This window comes from Scyliorhinus torazame, chromosome 12, assembly GCF_047496885.1.
Source record: "Scyliorhinus torazame isolate Kashiwa2021f chromosome 12, sScyTor2.1, whole genome shotgun sequence".
In the NCBI taxonomy this organism is placed as follows: domain Eukaryota; kingdom Metazoa; phylum Chordata; class Chondrichthyes; order Carcharhiniformes; family Scyliorhinidae; genus Scyliorhinus; species Scyliorhinus torazame.
In genome coordinates this window covers 17273500-17299617 of record NC_092718.1, presented here as the reverse complement: position 1 = coordinate 17299617, position 26118 = coordinate 17273500, and the positions used below count along the sequence as shown (strand labels likewise).

The following is a 26118-nucleotide window of genomic DNA, read 5'->3' as shown; positions in this document are numbered from 1 at the left end:
AAGAAATGGTGCCATCCCAGCAGCCTTCACTTTCTGTATCGAAGCTGCTGGGGAAAAGGTTCTAGTAGATTAAAGCCTTCAGTTATGAAATTACTTTGTCTTCAGTGTAATTGATTGCGCATCACATAGATAATAGACCAGTTAATGTTATATTTGGTGCTAAATGTTGGAGTGCCTGCTGTGTTCTTCCTTGATTCGTTCTGAAAGAACTTACACATCCAACCTTCAATAGATGGTGAAATACTCCCTTAGCACTACAGTGACGATCAATATTAGGTGCTCAAGGATGTGGAGGCTTTAGAGAGGGTGCAGAAGAGATTTGCAGGATGTTGCCTGGTATGGAGGGCATTAGCTATGAGGAGCGGTTGAATAAACTTGGTTTGTTCTCACTGGAACGAAGGAGGTTGAGTGGCGACCTGATAGAGGTCTACAAAATTATGAGGGGCACAGACAGAGTGGATAGTCAGGGACTTTTTCCCAGGGCAGAGGGGTCAATTACTAGGGGGCATAGGTTTAAGGTGCGAGGGGCAAGGTTTAGAAGAGATGTACGAGGCAAGTTTTTATACGCAGAGGGTAGTGGGTGCCTGGAACCCGCTGCCAGAGGAAGTGTTGGAAGCAGGGACGATAGTGACGTTTAAGGGGCATCTTGACAAATACATGAATAGGATGGGAATAGAGGGATACGGACCCCGGAAGTGTGGAAGATTTTAGTTTAGACGGGCAGCATGGTCAGCGCAGGCTCTGGAGAGCCGAAGGGCCTGTTCGTGTGCTGTATTTTTCTTTGTTCTTAAGTCCTTTGGCTTTCTTAAGGCTTTGAACCCACAGAGTTCTGCTACCACAAGGCTGACGCACACCACACTGCGTGCTACATATTTCCTGATATTTAACAATAAAGACCAAGCTCAGCGGGTTGGGGGAGTGATGGCGAGGGATAGGTATAGCTGTTTGCCAGGGCAAAGGAGCTGAATTGACAGACGCAGCTAAAATGGCTAAAGCTATGCAGTAGATTTTACGAGAGTGCGGGAGTCCCCCTTTCCCCTCACTACGAGGCCCTGGCCTCATTTCTAATCACCAGGCGACGTTCCAACATTGTTTGTCACATTGAGGTCTGTAAATCAGTGGTGGCCCAAGTAAGTCAAATTGTAGGGGGGTGGGGACCATTGCAAACATACCGCCCCCCACCTCCGGGTGGCCGCAACCCAGGTGATTTTTGTGAGCCCGGGAAGTGCATCCCTGGGGGTCACAAAAATGATCAAAGACATCCCTCTGACCGAACCTCTGCTCTTCCGTTGCCAAGCAGAACCCGCTCCGCCCAGGCTCCTACCAGCTCGGAGCTAAAATGTAATTGGGATCCCATTTATGTCATCGGGTGCTGCCGACCGACATTAGAAGAGTCCTTTCACCTGAATCAGGACATTCACCACAATGTGGCTTTGATGATGGAGTCGGAATCTTACAGAGGAGGTAATAAGACAGGAGGGCAGCTGACTCCATTTTGAGACCCTTGTTACCCTATTCATGCCAAGCAAAGGGTTGCTCAAATTCGACCCCTACTTCCATTAATTCAGCTCCCATTTGCAAACGTATTCATCTAACTCAGTGGCAGCTCCACCCCCGCCACCAGGTTAACCAATGCCGCACGGACTGTGCATCAAACCCGAGAGCACCCTCCCCCCACCGCTGTGCTTGACTCAGTACCACACCAGGTAGAGCTTTTACCCAAATGTGCCAATCAGGCAACCCATGGGCAATCCAGATCCGATAAACCGCAATCGTTTTCCGGTTCTGCCAAGTGATTCACCTTTCAATTGCTGTGCCCTCTTCACTTTGGGGAACAACTCTTGCCCGTATTTATTTGCTCTGCTCTGCAGGGTTAAGACTCTGGCAACAGCTGCTGCTGTTCCACGGAGACATAATGCAAACAAATGTTTGGATAATCTGGGTATCGGGAACTCCTCAGGGACTAGGTGGCGAACGAGGCTAAATGCCACAATAGTCTCCTGCTGGCATGCACAGCTGTACTGTAACTGAGGGGGCAATCAAAATAATATAATTGCAGCAATTCTTAATGAACAATCAACAACGCAAATGAGAGTTCTGGAAAATACTGTTACCGGGGCAACCATGAGGCCTTCTCAAAAGCGCAGGAGGCGAATGCAAAATTCCCTTCAGTTTGAAATAATTTTTAATTTATGTTATCCATCTGCGCTTATCTCAATTTTACAGATGTTTGTATTGAATATCTGAATCGTAAATCATAACAGTTCCGATTAGTGCAAATGTTGACAAAAACGGAACTGGAGAAAGCTTTTTGTTTAAGGGGGTCCTTCTTTTACCTTCAGTTTCCAACTCGCAAGAACAGAAAAACATGAGCAGGAGGAGGGCACTTCATTGCCTCTTGAGCCTCTTTGAAATTCCATAAGTTCATGGCTGATCCTCGACCTCAACTCCACTTTCCCACCCGATCCCCATATCCCTTCATTCCCTTAAGAGTCCATTAATCTATTGATCTCAGCTTTTGAATATACTCAACAGCTGAGCGTCCACAGGCCTCTGGGGAAGAGAATCCCGACGATCCCGCTCTGTCAAGCAACTTCTTGTTTCAGTCCAAAGTTGCTGTACCCTATTTCAACCTTCCTCTGTTGTAGTTATGGTCATAGCTCCTTTGAGCTTGACTCTTTACTAATCCCCAAGTGCATCATTCTCCATTCTCTCACCTTGCTTCCCTAGGTTCTAACAAAACCGTACCTCATCTGCAAATTTGCCTGCCCTGGGAAGTCTTTCCCAGAGACTCAAAACCATGGAATTCCTTAGATTTCCCTCCACTATTGCTTGTGTTCTAATCCAGAAAGCAAGTTAGTGAAGGATTGTACTGTAGCCAATCCTTTCTCTGTTTTACATTTATTTGCAAAGTGAAACGCTACAAGCATATACCTCCTAACCCAAGCGTGCCACAGTTTCAATGAGCATCTCTTTATATGTGCTCAGGTGAATCCCCAATGCTCACCAATTAAATGCAATTAATATATAATTCAACAGTTTTCACCTACAATTACCAATATGGATGTGTCAGAGGAATGGCTCATTTCTCTGTTCCAACTACTTTGTAAAGAACATAGAACATACAGTGTAGAAGGAGGCCATTCGGCCCATCGAGTCTGCACCGACCAACTTAAGCCCTCACTTCCACCCTATCCCCGTAACTCAATAACCCCTCTTAACCTTTTTGGGCACTAAGGGCAATTTAGCACGGCCAATCCACCTGACTTGCACGTCTTTGGACTGTGGGAGGAAACGGGAGCACCCGGAGGAAACCCACGCAGACATGGGGAGAACGTGCAGACTCCGCACAGACAGTGACCCAGCGGGGAATCGAACCTGGGACCCTGGCGCTGTGAAGCCACAGTGCTAGCCACTTGTACTACCGTGCTGCCCTTCAAAGGATGCTCTCCAACGCGTAAGTAAAAAGCATTCACTTAATCACTATTCCTTATCTTCCCAACTCAATTCTTTACAACCTTGCTGCCTAAGCTTCATTAAATCTTCTTAATTAAAAAAAACGATTCAAAATTGTCGTCCAGGTTTGGGGTGTGAAACTGAATCCCCAGGTACCTCTTTTAATGATGTGACAAAATTCACACCTTGGCTGATTTCAATGAGGTGTTGATGAATGAGAGCGCATGAATTTAATTCTACGAGCAAATGAGAATCATTTCAAATAAAATTCAGCTTCACATTTAGAAGGTGGATAATGTTCTTGCCCTCCTCCCCTCAAGATACAGGATTCCAACAACAACTTGTATTTAAATAGCACCTTTCACTCAGTACATTTATCCCAAGACCCTTCACAGGAGTGCAACCAAACAGAATACCACAGCGAGTCGCGTAGGGGGAGCAGGACCAGGTGGAGGAGGTGGGATTTAAGAAACATCTCAACAGGAAGGAAGAGAGAAAAGTGGTTTAGGGCGGGAATGCCAGACCCCAGGACCTTGGACACTGAAGGCACAGCAGCCGATGTGGAGCGATTAAAATCAGGAACGTTGGAGCACCCAGAATTGGAGGAGCGCTTATATCCCGGAGGATTGTAAGGCTGCAGGAGAGTAGAGGTGGAGGGAGTTGCATGGCCATTATCAATCATATCTTAATCTGTTCATTCTCTGGCATCGCTGACAATGTCAACATTTCCTGCCAGTCCCATGTTTCTCTGAGATTCTGACGGAGGTGGTGGTGGTGGTGGTGGCGGTAGTGGTGGTGGTGGTGGTGGCGATGGTGATGGCGGTGGTGGTGATAGTGGTGGTGGCAGTGGTGGTGGTGATGGTGGTGGTGGTGGTGGTGGTGGCGATGGTGATGGCGGTGGTGGTGATAGTGGTGGCGGCGGTGGTGGCAGTGGTGGTGGTGATGGTGGTGGTGGCGGTGGTGGTGGCAGCGGCGGTGGTGGCGGCGGTGTTGGTGGTGGTGACGATGGCGATAGTGGTGGTGATGGTGGTGACGATGGCGATGGTGGCGGTGGTGGTTGTGGCGGTGACGATGGCGGCGATGGTGGTGATGGTGGTGACGATGGTGATGGTGGCGATGGCGGTGGTGGTGGCGGTGTTGGTGGTGGTGACGATGGCGATGGTGGTGGTGATGGTGGTGACGATGGCGATGGTGGTGGCGGTGGTGGTGGTGGCGGTGACGATGGCGGCGATGGTGGTGATGGTGGTGACGGTGGCGATGGTGGCGATGGTGGTGGCGGTGATGGTGGTGGCGGCGGTGGTGGTGGCGCTGGCGGTGGTGACGGTTGTGGTGGCGGTGATGATGGCGATGGTGGCAATGGCGGTGGTGCTGGCGATGGTGGTGATGCTGGTGGCGGTGGTGGCGCTGGCAATGGTGGCGGCGGTGGTGATGGTGGGGGCGGTGGTGGCGGTGGTGGTGATGCCGGTGGCGGCGGTGGCGATGGTGGCGGCGGTGGTGGTGATGGTGGTGATGCCGGTGGCGGCGGTGGTGATGGTGGTGATGCCGGTGGCGGCGGTGGCGATAGTGGTGGCGGCGGTGGTGGCGGTGGTGGTGATGGCGGCGGTGGCGGTGGTGGGTCTTCTTGAGCCACTGAAAAGCTTTGTAGTGATTTGATATGGCCATTGGCAGGCTCTGTTGTTTCTCAGGGTAGTTTAGAGTCACCAACATTGGTGCAGGACGGGAGTCACTTGTAGGCCAGACTGGGTAAGGACGGCCGAGTTGCCCCCCTCCAGCATCATATCCATGTGAGTCTGAGCAATAAATGTCAACCTCTTACTCATCCAGGAAGAAATATTGCAGCTGATTCTATTTCTTCTGTTGTGCACACAAACAATGCAGAGACAAAGGGCTGGGTTCTGGATTTTACCATCTGTGCATCTCACCCCCCCCCCCCCCCCCACAACCCCCCCGCACTCTCACCCCAAGCGACAGGAACAGAGATGGGGAGGCCAGTAAGATAGCGGGAACTGCACTGGGATGTCTTCCCCGCACAGGCCCGCCACTGAGAAGGTTCCCCAGCAGAGGGGCAGCAGTAAGACACATTGACTACCAACTTCATGGTGGCGGCTACCCTGCGGAAGCTCTGGGGGTGGGGGGTGGGGAGGTGGGGGGGGGGGGATGGGAGGGACCACCGAAGCTGAAGACTCCGTAGCCCACAGGAGGGGGCTTTGGGCAGGAAAACAACCCTTGTAGCCCCAACATTCCCCCCCCCACCAGAAGGGTTTTCCCTCCAATCAGCAGGGAAAACATCCTTTGAAGCTCCCGCCTCTTCTGCTGGCACTGCTCAGGCTTCCAAGCTGCTGGCTCTCAGTAGGCCGCAGGAGGCCGCTAGCGGTAAAATCACTGAGCCGGTCCCACTGCGGGCTGGAGGGGACTAACTTGGGGGTCTCGAAGCCCATGGTAAAATTCAGCCGCAGGTTTCCTGATATCCCCATGTGACAGCAGGCCTGGCTGATTTTCTGCTTAGCCTGCCCTAAGCCAAGATTGCTGAGGCCACATGTAACTGAAGCCCAGTGACTGAGGCTGCAGCTGCCTCGAGCACAGGCAGTAAAACCTTCTGCACATCTAGTTTGAGCGATGTAAGATCTTACATGAGTCATGTAAGATATTACATCGGCGTCAGAATAATGTCGGGCCCTATTTTTCAAATAATGGTCGTTTCATGCACCTCAATGAAGGCCATCTCTAATCCTCGACTGGCGCCAAATATACTGAGATTGATCAACCACAGGGTACAGCAAAGCAAAGAGAATTATCCAGAAACAGGATACAAGTATGATTCATGGACAATACCTGTGGATCCAACCGTAATCTAATCCCCAAGTACTGTTTAAACTTTGATTTTATTGCCTACAATGCCTGGACATCCTAATCTTCAATAGGATATCCAACTGCGGATTTTAAAAAGGGATTCTCCTTTGTAATCACACAGCTGCCACTCTCACTACTTTTAGAACTATTACGGCAAATACTTATCCAGTTACCCCCGATAATGTAACTCGCGCCCACTCTATCCATGCCTCATCACCTTGTACACCTCTATCAAGTCACCTCTCTGCCTTCTTCTCTCCAGGGAGAAAAGCCCTAGCTCCCTCAACCTTTCTTCATAAAGACATGCCCTCCAGTCCAGGCAGCATCCTGGTAAATCTCCTCTGCACCCTCTCCAAAGCATCCACATCCTTCCTATAATGAGGCGACCAGAACTGGACACGATATTCCAAGTGTGGTCTAACCAGGGTTTTATAAAGCTGCAGCAAAACCTTGCGGCTCTTAAACTCAATTCCCCTGTTAATGAAAGCCAACACACTATACGCCTTCTTAACGACCCTATCAACCTGGGTGGCAACTTTGAGGGATCTATGTATCTGGACCCCAAGATTCCTCTGTTCCTCCACACTTCCAAGAATCCTGCCTTTAACACTGTATTCAGCATTCAAATTTGACTTTCCAAAATGAATCACTTCACATTTATCGAGGTTGAACTCCATCTGCCACTTCTCAGCCCAGCTCTGCATCCTGTCAATGTCCTGTTGTAACCTGCAACAGCCCTCAACACTATCTACAACTCCATCAACCTTCGTGTCATCGGCAAATTTACTAACCCACCCTTCCACTTCCTCATCCAAGTCATTAAAAAAAAAAACAGAACAGATCTCTGCGGGACACCACTGGTCACAGACCTCCAGGCGGAATACTTTCCATCCACTACCACTCGCTGTCTTCTTTCGGCCAGCCAATTCTGTATCCAGACAGCCAAATTTCCCTGTATCCCATGACCCCTAACTTTCTGAATGTGCCTACTGATGGGACCATCACCACACCTACCATGGGGAACCTTAATGCCTTACTGAAATCCGTATACACCACATCCACTGCCTGACCTTCATCAATGTGTCTCGTCACATCCTCAAAGAATTCAATGAGGCTTGTGAGGCATGACTTTCCCCTCACAAAGCCATGCTGACTATGGGGAGAAGTAGTTTTCCATCTTTAATGGCTGCCATCCTCACTGATCGCACAAGTGGCAAAATAGCTTTGAGCAAGATCAGGACTAAGATTCAGTGAAATTAAGTCAAAATCAACCCTGACACTGAACCCCCTGTTTTGCCCACTAACCCGGCTCCCTGACAGTCAAAGCTAAGGTTCTCCACTCTGCGACTGATGTTTAGCCGGCGATTTGCATACGCAAGAAGTCTGACCCGTGTTTCAGACGACATCCTGCACGTTAACAATCGAGGTCTTCCAACCTGACAATGAAGTGTCTTCTGAAAATGTTCATGCCTGGAAGATTTGTGACCAGATATTCGACCCCTCATCATAATGTTCTTAAATTCTGGGAGCAAAAGGTGCAAGGAAGAGTTTGAAAATCCCAAGAGAATAAAATGAGCAACTTGTGATTGCTGCCATGAAAATACTTAGGTCGGGATTCTCCACTGCCTAACCCCAAAATTGTATTCGGCAATCCCCGTTTGCGACCGAATCGGGGCTGGTGCCGTTTTTTGGATGCCCCCTCCAAATCGGTGTCATCGAGGTGCGTGCCCCACACCGTTGCGACGGCGCCAGCGCATTGCTTTGAGGCCCTCCCCCGATGCTCCGCCCCGAAGGGCCGCGTTCCTGACCGCGCGGGTCGTGTGTGGTCTGAGATTTCATAAACCCAATGTGTCCGGCTGTGGACTGTGTCCACCACCACCACAGTCGGGCAGGAGCTGTGCTGCTCGTGGAGGCGGGCGGGGGGGGGGGGGGGGGGGGGGCTGGGGGGACTGGTGGGGGGTGTCCAAGTGGTGGTGAGGGGCTGTCCAGGAGGACACTATTTGTCCCCCTGCTGGGTCGTCGCGCAGCCAGCGCTATGTTGTACAGCGCGACCGCTGCAGGTCATCGCCGTGCGCCTGCGCGGCCACAGACCCGGAGCCACATCCACAAGCCATTGGTATGGAATAGATGCACCATTTGTAGAGGGCAAATATGATGTAGAGGCTGCATCAGATATTAGACGAGTTAATAGCAACTGCTCCAGCCAAATAATTACTCTGCTGTACAGACATGGGCCCTAACGTCCTGGGACTGGCAATCAGAACCAGATTGCCACTCTGTGCCCAATTCTTCAGAGGCAATTTCTTCTGTGCCTGTCTCTCGACCTTCCGAATCCGCACGGGCGAGATCCAAGCAGTACAGCCTTCTCCGAAGCCCAGGGTCGGAGTGCAGGAGAAGTGAAAGGAAGTTAGCGGCTTCTGGGCGATTGCCACGTAGACACTTCCCTTTCAACGTCTGAGAGGAATTCCCCAACATGTCTATGGAGCCCCCCCCCGTGAATGATCCCCCGCTCCCCCACCCCCCCAGCTGCCACACCGAATTCCCGCCGGGTGGAACCATGAGAGAACCACGCCGGTAGGAACTCGGCCAACTACACGCGGTGAATTGCAGCGGGGGCCTCTTTCAATAGCCCCCGACCGGCGCGGCGTCGACCACACGCGCCCGATTGCCGGCGCGTCAGACCCGAGCCCGGGTTTGACGCCCATTTTCCGCATCCGCGCTGAGCGCGATTTCGGTGCGGAGGCTCGGACAATCACACCCCAGATTTTTGATACAGCAGGCCGTCAGGATTCTCCGTTTCGCCGGCTAGTCAATGGGGTTTCCCATTGTGGGGCAGCCCCACGCCGTCGGGAAACCCCGGGCTGCTAGCTAAACGGAGATTCCCGAAGACGGAGAATTCAGCCCTCTTTCTTTAATGAAATAAAAGCAGGAAGTGCTGAAAAAACCTCAGCAGGTCTGGCAGCGTTTGGGAAGCGAGAAAGAGTTCACGTTTCAAGTCGCGTAAGCCTCTTCTTGGGAACTCTTTTGAGTTTTTGTTCCTCTCTCCACAGATGCTGCTGGGCTTTTCAGCACTTTCTGTTTTTATTTCCCATTTCCAGCATCTGCAGTATTTTGCTTTTACTCTTTCTATAAATTAATTGTTCAAATCAAAGTGCAGACGCTCAGGGCAGGGTTTCCCCGACTCTTTCCACGTCGGCATCTCCGCGTCCCACCGAAGCCAGCCGCCCGCCGCAGGTTCCCCAGCAGCTGGGTGGGTGAGCCATGCAAATTGCCATTGAATGGTGGAGCAGGAAGATCCCACTGGCGGCCAATGGTGAACCATCTTTGTCGCGTGAATACCCATTAGTGGGCAGCACGGTAGCATTGTGGATAGCACAGTTGCTTCACAGCTCCAGGGTCCCAGGTTCGATTCCGGCTTGGGTCACTGTCTGTGCGGAGTCTGCACATCCTCCCCGTATCTGCGTGGGTTTCCTCCGGATGCTCCGGTTTCCTCCCACAGTCCAAAGATGTGCAGGTTAGGTGGATTGGCCATGATAAATTGCCCTCAGTGTCCAAAATTGCCCCTTAGTGTTGGGTGGGCTTACTGGGTTATGAGGATAGGGTGGAGGTGTTGACCTTGGGTCGGGTGCTCTTTCCAAGAGCCGGTGCAGACTCGATGGGCTGAATGGCCTCCTTCTGCACTGTAAATTCTATGATCTATGATCTATGATTATGGGGAGGGGGCTGGAAAGTTCCAGCCTCAGAGAATAGACTCAACGCTGGTTAGAAGCAAGGTAAAACACTCTACTCTGTCTCAGAAGAATATTATGGAATGATAACAGCATGGGTGGAGGCTATTCAGCCCATTAAGCCTGTACTATATCTTTGAATGAGCTATTCAATTAGTCCCTTTCCCCTTGACATTCAATGACATTACTATTGCTCAATCCCCACAATCAACATCCTGGGGGTTACCATTGATCAGAAACTGAACTGGACTAGCCACATTAATACGGTGGCTACAACGCCAGGTCAAAGGCTAGGAATCCTGTGGCGAGTGACTCACCTCCTGACTCCCCAAAGCCTGTTCACCATCAACAAGGCACAAGTCAGGAGTGTGATGGAATATTCCCCATTTGCCTGGATGAGTGCAGCTCCAACAACACACAAGAAGCTCAACACCATCCAGGACAAAGCAGCCCGCCTTCCACAAACATTCAAACCCTCCACTGACGCACAGTGGCAGCCGTGTGTACCATCTACAAGATGTACTGCAGGGAACTCACCAAGGTTCCTCAGAAAGCACCTTCCAAACCCATGACCACTACCATCTAGAAGGACAAGAGCAGCAGATACCTGGCAACCCCACCACCTGGAGGTTCCCCCCCAAGTCACTCACCATCCCGATTTGGAAATATATCGGCGTTCCTTCACTGTTTCTGGGTCAGAATGCTGGAAATCCCTCCCTAAGAGCACATTGGGTGTACCTAACCTCAAGGACTGCAGCGGTTCAATGAGCAGCTCACCGCCACCTTCTGAAGGGTAACTAGGGATGGGAAATAATCAGAGAGCCAGCGCCAACACCTCCTGTATATGAAAAAAAGAAAGCTCACATCACTCACGTATTTATCCAATTCTGTTTTGAAAATTACGATTGAATCTGTTTCCACCACCCAATCAGGCAGTACTTGATAATTACAACATTTCTTCCTCGTCGCCACGTGGTGTTTCTGACCAACTATTTTAAATCTGTGCCTCTTTGATTACCGAGCCTCTGCTGATGGACCCAGTTTCTCCTCATTTACTCAATCAAAATCCTTCATCATTCTAAACAAAATCTCCCCTCCTTCTTTGCTCGAAGCAGAACGATCCCATCTTCTCCAGTCTCTCCATGTGACTGAGGTTACTCATCCCTGATTCCATTCTTAGCAAATCTCCTCAGCGCCCTCTCCAAAGGCCTTGACATCTATGGCGATTGCCCCTTTGAGGGCAACACAGCAGAGTCAGGGTCACACAGGCCATGTGACCCTCACCCGGCTGTGTTGCTCTTAAAGGGACAACCACCGCAATATCCTTTCTAAAGTGTGGTGCTAGGACTGAACACAATATTGCAGCTGAGGCCTAACCAGTGAATTGAAAAGGTTTAGCCTTACGTCCTCCACTTTTGTTCTCTATGCCGATCTTTATAAAGACCAAGATTCTGTTCATGTTTTTTAAACCACCCTGCTCAACAGGCCCTGCAACCTTCAGAAACATGTAAATGATTACATAGAATGTGCTCCACAGAAACAGACCATTCAGCCCAACTGGTCTATGCTACTTTTTAAACTCCACATGGGCATCTGCCTACCCCTCTTCATCTCACCGTGCCAACCCGATTTTCTATTCCAAACTCCTCCTGCAATGCAGTCTCCTGTCAGAGTTGGTACAGACATCCTCTGTGTTGCTACAGTCTTTATCAAATTGATATTGGTTACTCTCAACACGATGGGTTATATGATTTTTTTTCTTTGTTTCCATCAGGTGTCGAGGAGATCAGCCAACTCGGGTTGGCAATTTGGTGCCACAATAGGGGCAGTCCGTGCCATGAAACTGTGCCAGCCATTTACTGAATCGTGACCATCCAATCTCTCGTCATGGTGGGCTCTCATAGACAGCACACACACACACACACACAGCGCGGTTCCATCCAATCAAGGTTTTCTCTGATTTTTAAGAGGATTTCTTTGTCTTCCTTCCATCTTCTCCGACCACCCGGTGCTGTCCGCCATCTGCCACATGCCACCTGCCCCCAGTTCAAGACCCACGGCCACTGGGTGAGGGCCAGGAACAGAGAGAACTGAGGACGTCTGTGCACAAATCGTTGAGGGCAGCAGGACAGATTAACAAGGCAGTTGGTAAAGCACAAGCTTTATTAACAAAAAGACGCAGTTAGGCTGAAGCGATACCAAACACTCTTTCAGCCCCAGCTGAACTATCGGCCGTTCGCTGGCATTGGGAATCTTTGGGCCGTGGGTTGGCCTTCGATGGGAATTTCCATTTCCAGTGGCGGGCGGAGAGAATCCCGCCGCCAGCGAATGGTGCACCGTCTCCCGCTGCAAAGAAACATTGGGCTGGCTTCTCCGCCGGCGGGATTCTCCATTGCGCCAGGCAGCGTGGCCGCACCCGGGGTTTCCCGACAGCGTGGGGCTGCCCACAATGGGAAACCCTACTGGCCGGCTGGCAGGAAGGAGAATCCTGCTCCTGACACCTAATTGTGTCCAAATCTGGGCACCAGACTTTAAAAAGGATGTGAGTGCTTTGGAGAGGGCACAGAAACTATTTACTAGGCTGGTACCAGGGATGAGGGATTCACAGTTACGTGGGTAGGTTGGAAGAGCTGGGCCGGGGGATAGTTTCTGCTGAGAGCGGAGAAGGATATAAGAGGAGATTTGATTGAGGTGTATAAAATCGTGAAGGGTTTTGACAGAGTAAATGAAGAGAAGCTGTTCCCAAAGGCTGAAGGACTGACAACCAAAGGACTCAAATTCAAGCGATTGACCAAAGAAGCAGAGGCAAGATGAGAAAATGTGTTCTTACACAGCGCGCCATTAATTCCAGCTATTTCCTGGACTTAGCTATTGATTCACTAAGAGGACAAAATTAATGTGAAATCTCAGACTCTGGGTTATGGTTTGGTGATGTACCGATTTGACCTGTCAGGCTAGAGGAGTAAATTAGTTTGCTACATTTGCCGAGGTCATGTGAAATTGTTCCAGTGCGAAAATACAAGAGATGGACTTGCAAATGGAGCTTAAGTTGATCGGCAGTCTGTAAGTAAATACTTGAAGGACAAAAGGAGTTGCAGGGCTATGGAGAAAAATTGAAGGAGTGGGACTAAGTGAAGTTACATTTAAGTAAAATAACATTTTGAAAGCATTGTGGCACATTTGGCGAGGGTCAGTTAATACGGTTGCCAGTTTGGATGTATGCCAGGCGCTTTCATCAACATGACATCCTGCCTGCAATCACCCCAGTTGGTCAAAACAGCCTCTGGCATTTTTATAACTAATGGACAGAATGAGCACCACCATTTTTCAAATGCTCCTCTGAATTTTCTCACAGGTTGCTCACAGCTTGATTCAAGACTGCCCTGGAGGGTTGGCAACCCTACTCCACATGGGAAAAAAGTCGATTGCCCCAGGAAAATGTATTTTCTGCCGCATTCCCTCCTAGTCCAGTCTCTACCATGCATCCAGTTTCGAGCCAAGAGCACTCATGAATCAATGACTGCATTGTCCGCAATTGATTGGCAGAAGGCCAATTCAACGAAAGCCTGCTTAACCTTCTCTTCATTAACCTCCCCCACTGCGGCAAAGGCTACATCTGGCTCCCCCACCATCCCCATCCCACTCCCCTATGCCCTGCAGTCCTATTGAGATAGATTCAACTAGTTAACAAGTCCAAAAGCTGGAGCATTCGACCTGAATGAGGGGTGCAGCATGGAAACACTCAAGTAGAAGGACATTTAAGAATCAGGCACTCTGATTACAACCTTTGTAAAACTTTGAGTTTCAATTCTGATGGTTTACCAAAGCCAAATTCAATGGACAAATAATTGGTATGACACAGGGCTGGAGGTCCAGAAAGAATGGTTATCATTCCTGTTGTCAATCATTGAAGCCAACACACTGCCATAATTCTGCTAATATTATCAACAGGAGGGAATTATTTCCTGGGGATGGTGGGCCATTGGTTGCAGCGCTGGCCTAGTAATCCAGAGGCCTGGACTAATAATCTGGAGACACGAGTTCAAATCCCACCAAAGGCGGTTGAGGAATTTGAATTGAATGACATAAATCTGGAATGAAAAACTAGTATCAGTAACGGTGACCATGAAACTCCTGGGGCGGGATTCTCCCGAATCCGCGCGATGGCCCGACGCCGGTGTAATAAACGGAGCGGACCACTCCGGCGTCGGGCCAACCGGAAGTTGTGGAAATCTTTGCACTTCCGGGGGCTAGGCCGGCAGCGGAGGGGTTGGCGCCGCGCCAGCCGGCGCCGAAGGGACTGCACAAGTTAGCGCATGCGCAGAACCGCCGGCGTGGTTCAGCGCATGCGCAGACAGGCCAGCGTATTCTAGCGCATGCGCAGGGGGGTGTCTTCTCTGCGCCGGCCATGGCGGAGCCCTACAGGGCCCGGCGTGGAGGGAAGAAGTGCCCCACGGCACAGGCCCGCCCGCAGATTGGTGGGTCCCGATTGCAGGCCAGGCCACCGTGGGGGAGCCCCCCGTGTCCCCCAGACAACTTACTGTGGTGATATGCATCACTGTATATACACAAGGAGTTAATGTAAATACACTACAACTAAGTAACCACTAGAGGGAGCACCAGAGATGTCATGACATGCAGACAGACAGCCAATGGGTCATTACAACAGGACACAACCAATGGGTAATCAGGACACCCAGAGGTGGCATTACCACAAGAGGGCACTTCACAACCCATATAAAAGGACAGGGCACACACGCTCTGCCTCTTTCCACAGACAGACATCTAGAGAATACATCAGGGTTGATCAACAGCATCACACCCAACACGTGGCTGAGAGCAGGCTGGTACAGTTAGACTGAGTTACTACAGTTAGATTAGCACAGAGTCGAACTCATTTGAGAACTGTGTTAACAGTTCAATAAACAAGTTGAATTCATTTCATAGTCTGGAGTTTCCTTTGTCAAAGCATACATCAAGGAGGCAGCTTATGCTACACGAAGCAGCGTAACACCTGCCAGGACCCGCCGTGTGGGACCATGTCCAATCCATGCCGACAGGACTGGCCAGAAACCGATGGCCACTCGGCCCATCGGTACCCAGAGAATTGCCGGGGGGGCCGCTGCCAACAGCCCCCGACCGGCGCGGCATGATCCCCGCCCGAAAACCGGCGCCGGAGAATACGGCAGCCAGTGGTGGGGCGGGATTCACGCCGCCCCCCGCCAATTCTCTGACCCGGCCAGTGGGGGGGGGGGGTGCTCGGGGAATCCCGCCCGTGGATTGTGATGAAACCCCACCTGATCCATCAATGCCTTTAGGGGTGGAAACCTCTGTCCTTAACCGATTTAGTTTATCTGAGACTCAGACCCACAGCAATTTGGTTGACTCTTAACAGCCCACTGAAATGGCCCAGCAAGCCACTCAATTGTATTCAAAGTGTGACTCAGCACCACTTTGTCAAGGGCAGTTGGGGTATGTCAGCTTTGCTAGCAACACCCACATCCTGAGAATGAATAAGAACATTTGCTCTGGTTGCTATAGGAACATTGTAATTCATTCAGAAAGGACAATTTAAACTACACAGCACACAAGTTGTGGCCGATCTCCCCCTCACCGCCACCGCCCCCCCCCCCCCCCCCCCCCCACCACCACCACACACACACACACACACTCCCCGACAATATTTTCTAATGTCAAGTCTGTTTTTTTGTTAAACTCCCTTTCTGTCTTGTCTCCCCTCTGTCTGCCATATCAGCTCAGGATTTTGCAAGCAGCGTAGTATTCGACCCCTGCCCTGTCAGTGCTCCATATAGGAATTGAGTAGGAGAAACTTGTTTCTCTCTCTCTCTTCCTGCGGCACTCAGTTAGCCAACCCAAAATTGCACACTGCACTGCTTTTAGGAACAAGAGGAGGTCATTCAGCCCCAAAGGCCTGTGGTCAAATCATCCCCCAATAGCCCGTTTTGACACCATTTCTATTGATTCCTTCTCTCACCAAAGTGTGCGGAACCCACGAGTGCAAACATCTTTATACCGCCTGAGACCAAATGTATTGTGATGCCAATGTTGTACCCATGGCCAGAATTTGGAAGATCTGGAAGTCAGGGTGGAGACTTTGATTGTTGTAAATCCAGGCCCGTGAGGCAGTTAAATGAGTTTGGAGTGGTGGCCTCCCCACTGTGTGGGTGTCCGAGAATTTGTAGCATTCAACTCCAGTGGGCCCCTCCAAAAACATACAAATGTACGACACAGGAGCAGAAGTAGGCCATTCGGCCCCTCGAGCCTTGCTCCGCCATTCAACAAGGTCATGGCTGATCTGTTTGTGTTGAGTTCCACATTCCCAGCTACCCCCGGTAAGCTTGGATCCCTTGCCTAACATAGGCCGGGATCTTCTGGCCCTGTTGTGGCCGGGGCCAAAAGTCCATTGACTTTCAACGGAACCAGTTGATTGCAGCAGTGAGAGGGGACAAAAGTCGCACTTGTAGGAAATGTGGCTGCCTGTTGCCAACCCTGCAGGATTTCCCCGGAGTTTCCAGGAATTAAAGATTAATCTCTCGGACACCGCCCTCTTCCACAGATTCCAACAAACAATTCAGGATTTTTAAAAAAGTACTCTTTTCTTTATTTAAAATAAAAGTTACTGGGCTGAAGTCTACGGTCGCCGAAATCGCGTTCAGCGAACGGCCAGAGAATCACATTTCGCGACCAAATTGGGGGGGGGGCGCCCCTTTTGCGATGTTTCCCCCCCCCCGCCAAAGCGGTGTACTCGCACACCGCGCCACGTATCGACGGCCTTAGGACATTGCCTGAGGCCCACCCACTGATGCTCTGCCCCCGACCAGCCAAGTTCCCGACGGCGCGAGGCACGTGTGGTTTCATGGTCGGGAACTCAACATGGCGGCTGCGGACTCAGTCCAGCGCTGCCACAGTCGAGGGAAGGCTGATCCACGGGCGGGGGGGGGGGGGGGGGCATTATTCAGGGCTAGGGGCACTGTGGTGGGGCGGTCCGGGACGTGCGAGCCGGCCGAAGGTGGGGACTATTTCGCAGGCCGGGTCCTCGAGCGGCCTCCGCCATGGAGCATGGTGTGGCTGCTGCAGGCCGCCACCGTGTGCAAGCACGGCCATGGACCCGGCAATTCTCCAGGGCGTATGGGCGGCTAGAGCCGGCTGCTCTGCGTTGCCGTCCTGCTAGCACCCAGAAAGACGGGAAATCGGTGGCCATTTTGCACCAGTTTTTCTGGCATAATACGCTACCGTTCCCACGCCAGCGTGGGGACATAGCCCCAGAATTGAAGAATCCAGCCCACTGTTTATTAAAGTGACACTGGACACAGGAGAAATGAGCGATTTGAAAGGCAGGGTGGTTGGAGTTATTTGATGAAATCGCCAGGATTATGTGCAAAAACTGGAGCATGGAACATCGGGGGTTCCAAGGTCAATTAGGATAAAGCAGGTAAGATGGTTTTTTAAAAACTGTAATCTACTCCTGCCACCAGCCCTTCCCCAGGATGCCCCAGTCCAGACAGAGACTTCTGTTGACAGACAGAAGGTCTGGATCTCAGCAGTATCATTTTCCCACTGGCACCAGCTCTGGTGGGCCTAATGGAGACAGATAGGATATCCTGACACCACACGGCACCTATCTAGTGGGTAGGCAGGGTCATGTCAGTGAGGTCCATGGTAGCACAGTGGTTGGCACTGTTGCTTCACAGCTCCAGGGTCCCAGGTTCGATTCCTGGCTTGGGTCACTGTTTTTTTAAATATACATTTAGAGTACCTGATTAATTTTTTCCAATTAAGGGGCAATTTAGCGTGGCCAATCCACCTATCCTGCACATCTTTGGGTTGTGGGGATGAAACCCACGCAAACACGGGGAGACTGTGCAAACTCTACACGAACAGTGACCCAGAGCCAGGATTGAACCTGGGACCTCGGCGCTGTGAGGCAGCAATGCTAACCACTGCGCCACCATGCTGCCCGGCTTGGGTCACTGTCTGTGCGGAGTCTGCACGTTCTCCCCGTGTCTGCGTGAGGTTCCTCTGGGTGCTCCAGTTTCCTCCCACAAGTCCCGAAAGATGTGCAGCTTAGGTGGATTGGCCATGCTAAATTTCCCTCAGTGTCCAAAAAAGGTTAGTGGGGTTACTGGATTGCGGGGATAGGGTGGAAGTGTGAGCTTACATAGGGTGCTCTTTCCCATGGCCAGTGCAGACTCGATGGGCCGAATGGCCACCTTCTACACAGTAAATTCTATGTGCTGTGTCCACATTACATTCCCGTGTGCGCAATTTGAACTCACACATCAGCCTACTTTGAAAAACAAGAGTTACAACAATAACAAAGTAAATCATGTGGGCCCTCTTTCAAATATTTAAAAGGACAGTATCACCAAGCGTGAGTATCTGGTCAGGTTGTGCTGGAAGTCCCCATGGAAGGCTGGACTCAAGAATTCGGCACACACATAAACTGGCCCCCCATCCCCCCCCCCCCCCCCCCATCCTCCCTTTTATCTCAGTCCTGTTTGCAGGACCTGGCTGCAGGACCAGGCAGTGTGGTAACCGGCTGCAACGCTGACTTAGAGGCGCTTTCCCATGGATGTGAAAGGCGCTATGGAAATGCAGTCCCTCAACATCCGGGGACCACATTCCACTTGAGTCCGGCCACTGGAAAACTCACACTGTGGGTGGGGGTGAACTGGGGGATTTTCACAGTAACTTCATTGTATTGTACAGCCTCCCCGAACAGGCGCCGGAATGTGGCGACTAGGGGCTTTTCACAGTAACTTCATTTGAAGCCTACTTGTGACAATAAGCGATTTTCATTTCATTTCATTGTTAGTAATGTAATCCTACTTGTGACACGAAGAAAGATTATTATTAAAATTGAATGACGAGGACAGATTTGAATAGCAACATGACTCATTTTAATTTCTTGCCTCTGTCCAGCAGCACAAACTCACACATGGCTTTGATTTCTCCTTGGCAATGCAGTGATAAGCAACGCTGCCAGATAAGGATGCTGTGAATTAATTGTCGGAGAACCTCCCCATGTACAATCCAGCCTCACTAACTGACTCGCACCTCCCTTTTTTTGACACCTGCCCGTTCCTTACAGTACAACAAATGCCACAAACAGCTTTAACGGGGGGGGGGGGGGGGGCACACTGGACTCCCACCTTGGCTGGCACCCTGTGCAGCATCCCGCCCGGCCAGGGGAGGGTGGGGGAGAGGGGGTGCAGGGGTCCAGCTTCCCCTGCATTGTGTTCACCGCATCCACATCCGCAGTGCCCAGCACTCAGCGTCTGGGGGCAATGGAGCAAAAATGGATACATACATGGATACATTAAGTGGATACATTAAATGGATACAGACATCAGACATCAATAGAAACGCGCGTTGGTCGGTTGCAGTCTCCTTACCTTTGTGACAGTCATACAGAAATGATTGCTGGAGGTGGAGGGACAGGAGGGAGGCAGACAGAAGGAGATGGTCCTGCAGGAACAGGGATGATCCCTCTCTCCGGTGCTGCTGCAGCGAGGATCCAGGAAGCGGGGGAACTCTTTCCCAATCTGATTAAGCCAGCCTAATGTAGCTTATTGATGGCTGTGATGTCAGCATTCGTTTAGAATGGATGAGCTGCCCCGAGAGGGAGACTGGGAACTGGAGAAATGTTCACACGGGGAGGAGAATGTGTGTGTGTGAGAGAGAGAGAGCTTGTGTGTGTCTAACAGCGAGAAACGTGCAGGAAGTGGACGGCTCTGCGTTTGCCAGATCTGTGAAAAGCTTTTCCTCTGCCTGTTAACAATGGCAATTCCAGTGAGAGCTCCGAGGAGCCCAGGAAATGAGGGGTGGAGTGGATAGCTCAGAGGCAGCAGAGAGCCAACATTCCTTCCTTCCAACCCAGGGCATGTGATGCAGTGCAGTGTGTGTGGTGTGTGTGTGGGGGGGGGGGGGGGGGGGAGCAGGGTTACACAATCTGGAGACACTGCAGTCTTAACCTGCTGCATCGAGTGGAATAAAGTGCACCGGATTAATAATTGACACCAGGCTCAGTCTGAAGGTGAAGGGTGCCCACAAGGTTGGAGGGAGCATGTCAGGCTGCCCGGCCATGGCTCTCCTGAGATGTCACAATCTGCTGCGAGCGAAGGCTCTCTTCCCCAACCCCCTGAATAATAGAATCATATAATTTACAGTACAGAAGGAGGCCATTCGGCCCATCGAGTCTGCACCGGTTCTTAGAAAGAGCACACTACTCAAGCCCACATCTCCACCCTATCCCCATAACCCCACCCAACACTCCGGGCAATTTTGGACACTAAGGGCAATTTAGCATGGCCAATCCACCTAACCTGCACACCTTTGGACTGTGGGAGGAAACTGGAGCACCCGGAGGAAACCCACGCAGACACGGGGAGAACGTGCAGAGTCCGCACAGACAGTGACCCAAGCCGGGAATCGAACCTGGGACCCTGGAGCTGTGAAGCAATTGTGCTAGCCACTATGCTACCGTGCTGCTCTTTCTTTGTGGGCAGCCCAGCTGTCTGCCCAATTGTGGCCTCTACCGCTGACTGCTGTTCCCCAGGAGAGCTCAGAGTTTTGGTTGTCACATTGTTCAGTGAAGCAATTCCGAGTTGGAGGGAGGGAAAGAACTTCTCCACAAATCGAGGTTTCAAAAGACTCCTTCAAAAACAAACAGTAATACTTTCCCAGTTGAGATTAATAATAATTAATCATCTTTATTGTCACAAGTAGGCTTACATTAACCAAAGAGAAAATGTTGGAAAATCTCAGCAGGTCTGGCTGCATCGATAGGGAGGGAAAAGAGGCAACGTTTCGAGTCCAGGTGACCCTTTGTCAAAGCTAAAAGGCAGAGAAAGTGGGAGATATTTTTACTGTGGAGAGAGAGAAGGAAAGATGAGTCATAGCTGCAGAAACCCAAAGAAACGGGTTGCTAATGGCCACAAAAACCAAGGAAAAAGAGTGCTAATGGCAGTCCCCAGAGAGAATAATAGGTGTGAAAGGCCAAACAGCAGAGAAACTAAAATCAGAGGGTAAACTGTGACAGATGGAGATGTGGAGTGTGGGGACGGGAAAAGCAAAGGGGAGAAATGGTAAGGAAAGGTGGATAAGATGGGGGGGGGTATAAATATATATAAAGAAAGACAAGAAAAAGACAGTTAAAATGAAAAGGGATAAAAACAAATGGGCCGAGGTGGGGTAGAGCTAATCATCTGAAGTTGTTGAATTCGATGTTGAGACCGGAAGGCTGTAGCGTGCCTAACTTGTGTAAACCTAGCTTTTATCCTAGGCTTATATTAACACTGCAATGAAGTTACTGTGAAAAGCCCCTAGTCGCCACATTCCGGCGTCTGTTCGGGTACACTGAGGGAGAATTCAGAATGTCCAATTCACCGGACAGCATGTCTTTCGGGACTTGTGGGAGAAAACCGGAGCACCCGGAGGAAACCCACGCAGACACGGGGAGAATGTGCAGACTCCGCACAGATAGTGACCCAAGCCGGGAATCGAACCTGGGACCCTACAGCTGTGAAGCAACAGTGCTAACCACTGTGCTACCGTGGAATTAAGATGTGCACCACTCTTTACTGCGGACTATGAGGGCCATTTAGCAGGCGCTCTCTCATTCATTTCTCATTCACCTTCATGACAGAAATTTCTTGTAGTTCCCACAACACTTACAGCGATAAGTGATTTAATCGTCGAGGAAATTATAACTCCCAATGGCTCACTGCTGGGTAAATAAAAGAAAGGCCTCTCTTTATGTACAAGAGCCTTTATTTACATCAGGACATCCCATAGTGCTTTACAAGCAATTAAGTACTTTTGAAATGTAACCACTGTTTTAATGTCGGAATTGTGACAGTCAATTTGTGCACAGCAAGCTCTCGCAAACAGCAATGAGATGATCAAAAGATCTACCTGTTTTTTTTCTGCGATACTGATTGAGGGCTTGGCCAGCACATTGGGGAGAACTCTCCAGCTCCCCTGCCAAGTGGTGTCACCGAATCTTTTATGTCCACCTGAGAGAGTAGACTGGGCCTCGGTTGTCTATGCAGGGTGTGTCCAGTTACTGTGGATGAGAAAAGGTGATTTATCATTCCTCTCTCACTCTGTCGACCTGCTACAATTATAACAGCTTTCATCCATATCGCACCTTTAGTAAAAATGTAGTAAAATGTCTCAAGATTTTTAACTCCTCCATTGAGATAATAATAATAATCTTTATTACTGTCACAAGTAGGCTTACATTAACACTGCAATGAAGTTACTGTGAAAAGTCCCTAGTCGGCACATTCCGGCGCCTGTTTGGGTACACGGAGGGAGAATTCAGAATGTCCAATTCACCTAATAAGCACGTCTTTCGGGACTTGTGGTGGGAAACCGGAGCACCCGGAGGAAACACAGGCCGACACAGGGAGAACGTGCAGACTCCACACAGACAGTGACCCAAGTCGGGAATTGAACCCAGCTCCCAGGCACTGCTAAGCAACAGTGCTAACCACTGTGCTACCGTGACACCTCATGAACAAAGGAATGTCATGCCAACACACAAAGCACCCATATCCTGACATTGCTGCCACAGAACGTCTGGACTTTGGGCACTGGATCAGAGTTATACCTCCCAAGCGTGCAACCAGTCCGCCTGTCTTCAACATTCCTAAGGATTTAGAACCGGCTCGGGGCTCAGAGTATGTGTCGTTCTTCAAAGAGCCGGTTCTGTCGCTTGATCTGCTACCACTTGTCGTGGTCTTGTGCCACAACACCATTATGTCATAATGCACTGCTTTCAACAGATGTCCTTTAGTACAATGAGGACAAAGGATATCCTTTAGGACAATGAGGACCTCAGCTTGCGATCTGCACTTTGGCTTTGAAACTCCAAAACTAGAATACAAGAGCAGGGATGTACTTCTGAGGCTGTATAAGGCTCTGGTCAGACCCCATTTGGAGTATTGTGAGCGGTTTTGGGCCCCGTATCTAAGGAAGGATGTGCTGGCCTTGGAAAGGGTCCAGAGGAGGTACACAAGAAGGATCCCTGGAATGAAGATCTTGTCGTATGAGGAACCAGTTGAGGACTCTGGGTCTGGACCTGTTGGAGTTTAGACGGATGAGGGGGGATCTTATTGAAACTTACAGGATTCTGCGAGGTCTGGATAGAGTGGACGTGGAGTGGATGTTTCCACTAGAACCAGAGGACACAATCTCAGACTGAAGGGACGATCCTTTAATACTGAGATGAGGAGCAATTTCTTCAGCCAGAGGGTGGTGAATCTGTGGAACTCATTGCTGCAGAAGGCTGTGGAGGCCACATCGCTGAGTGTCTTTAAAACAGAGATAGATAGGTTCTTGATTAATAAGGAGATCAGGGGTTATGGAGAGAAGGCAGGAGAATGGGGATGAGAGACATATCAGCCATGGTTGAATGGCAGAGCAGACTCGGTGGGTCAAAGGGCGGTACGGTAGCACAGTTGGTTCATAGCTGTTATTTGAACTGTTATTTGAACAGGGTCCCTGGTTCGATTCCCGGCTCGGGTCGCTGTCTGTGCGGAGTCTGCACGTTCTCCCTGTGTCTGCGTGGGTTTCCTCCGGGTGCTCCAGTTTCCTCCCAAAAGACGTGCGGTTAGGTGAATTGGACATTCTGAATTCTCCCTCGGTGTACCTGAACAGGCACCGGAATGTGGCGACTAGGAGCTTTTCACAGTAAGTTCATTGCAGTGTTAATGTAAACCTACTTGTGACGATAATAAAGATGATTATTATTATAAATGGCCTAATCCTGCTCCTATGTCCTATGGTTTTATGGTCTAAAACTGCATTAATACCGCACCTTATTACATCGCTCAGGGACACGCCTCACGTGCCTCACATACAATGAATTGCTTAGAACTGAAATGACTGCTGTTGTCAAATGAGACAGCCAAGTTCCCAGAGAAAGGTGTAATGATATGTATATATGTAGATAACTAAAGGGTTAATTATTACATCTCAGTATAACACAACCACTAGAGGGCACCACTGGATCCCGCTGTAAATAAGAACACCTGGAGGATCTTGGTCTCTCTCTTCCAACCAGGAGTAACTAGACAGTAGAGTGTAAGATAGATAGATCACAGCATAGTTTAGCACGTGTAGTTTGAATAAGTTAATACTTTAATATAAATTACTTGATTACTAGTTACAGTTCTGTGGAGTGTGCAAACTCAATATTAATCAATCGTTACTCAATAAATTAGATTGCTTTAAGTTGAAGACTCGTAGTTTCTTCAGAATCACACCATCAGACCATTATGGATAAGGAGCAAAGAGTAATGAGATATATTACCAAAAGAGCAATATAACAAAAGGAAAACATTAATGACCATTTGATATTATTTTGTCAGGTTAGGTACAAAAATGGAAGCCTGAATTAAAGGTAAACTGGAAAAATGGGGATGTTTCCATTCACCAATAACTTCAATTCCCTTTCAATATTAAAACATTGGCACTTGACATTTACAAGACTGAGGATGATAGTTTTTTGTAATAGATGATTCCGGGGGGGGGGGGGGGGGCGGGGGCTGCGTGGTGCAAACGTAAATAGAGTTGGGTCCGGATCACAATGGATGAAACCCACATTCACAGCACAGAGCCACAGGTCCTCAGTGGACATGGCTGCATGCATCGTAAAGCCATGAATCAGCATCTCCAGCAAGGGAGGGGGAAGAGCAGTCAAGGATTGGGCCGATTTTAATGCTGTGGGTTTTCCTGAGCTGTTCAAAGAGTTCTGAGATTTTAGCCTGCCGCAGTTATTTATGAGTTTGCCCTGATCAATTTATTGAAACAATGAGTTACCAAAAATAGGATCTTCCTCCATTTCCTTCCCTTGTGTGCTCTGCGAGTTGATTCATGGGCAATATCCACTGACTAATTCAATCTGTTTGTCGGGTGTACAGTTCAAATAACAATCCATCTGCATTCCTGAGCCGCAGCTGCTCAGCTGTCGGAGGAACCTGTGGCCTAGAATTGAGAAAAAGCCCTTGAAAATAAGCAATGCTGTTGATTATTTGTTCATTTGGCAGCACTTTGCCTTGTTGTAGCTGTCCTTCACCAGCCATTGAGTGCGTGATGTAAGGGTCCATTTTGAAATGAATTGGAGGGATCTTGAGCTGGCAGTCTGCTGATCTAAAATCGATTTGCACTGTCAGGCCATCACCCCTCCTTTTTCAAAGGTGCTTTCTGTCCCTCGCTGGAGTGCAGCTCTGCACACTCCACTGCCTCAGTCAAGTCAGAGATACTTGGACACAAAGATGATGATCATTCAACACATTACAAAACAACAAAACTGAGGAATTGAAACTAATTGATGATCTGATGATTTAGTAAAGAACTTCACTTACGGCTGAATGTTCACAAGGAACATTCTCATTGTTGGGGGTGGGGGGGGGTGGGGGGGAGGTAGCATGAAATTGAATGGATGGGATTTCCCAGGGAACCCTCCTGCCTGCCCAAACCCAGACACAATTTCACGTTTGGGCAGACTGGGCCTCGGGCGGGAAGCCGCTCTAGTGGGGACTCCGACATAACCAACCAAGGGTCTCGGGCATCGTGATGGCCTGCTGCATCCTTCATAACATTGCGCAACAGCGGAGTGACATGCTGGAGGAGGAGGAAGACCTCATCTGACGAGGAGGAAGAGAATGGTGTCCAGGAGGATCCAGGCGTAGGGCCTGAGCTGGCAGGATAGGCTGCCCAAGATGATCCAGGGCCTCTACACACCACTTACCAACTAGCAGGCTTGGCCTCTGGCAGCTCCGCAACCCTGTCTCACCTCTTCCCCCCCCCAACCCCACCACTTCAAACATCCCCCCCCCCCTGCACAGCACACAGATTCCACTTTCCCCTGAGCCACTCATCCTTTCCCTCTCCCACAGTTCTTCCACCCTTTCCCTCTTCCTTGGACCGTCACTCCGCCTTTGCTCTTGCCCTCCACTCCTTCCCACGACCATGGCTCCCCCTCCCCCTCCGAGGGTCCTACCAGCATCACCAAAGGGTATTGGCCCTGGGTTGACAGTACCATCGGGTCTTG

At 50.1% G+C, this 26118-nt stretch overlaps 1 protein-coding gene across 1 annotated transcript in view; it reads right to left on the bottom strand.

Moving 5' to 3' along the window:
* coro2ba (coronin, actin binding protein, 2Ba) overlaps positions 1 to 19935 on the bottom strand; it is a 241835-nt gene extending 221900 nt beyond the window's left edge. Inside the window, exon 1 of the mRNA XM_072470477.1 lies at positions 19451 to 19935. Coding sequence (XP_072326578.1) covers positions 19451 to 19465 — 15 coding nt within the window. The 5' untranslated portion in view covers positions 19466 to 19935. The remainder of the gene's footprint in view (positions 1 to 19450) is intronic.
* Positions 19936 to 26118: the final 6183 nt, after the last annotated feature.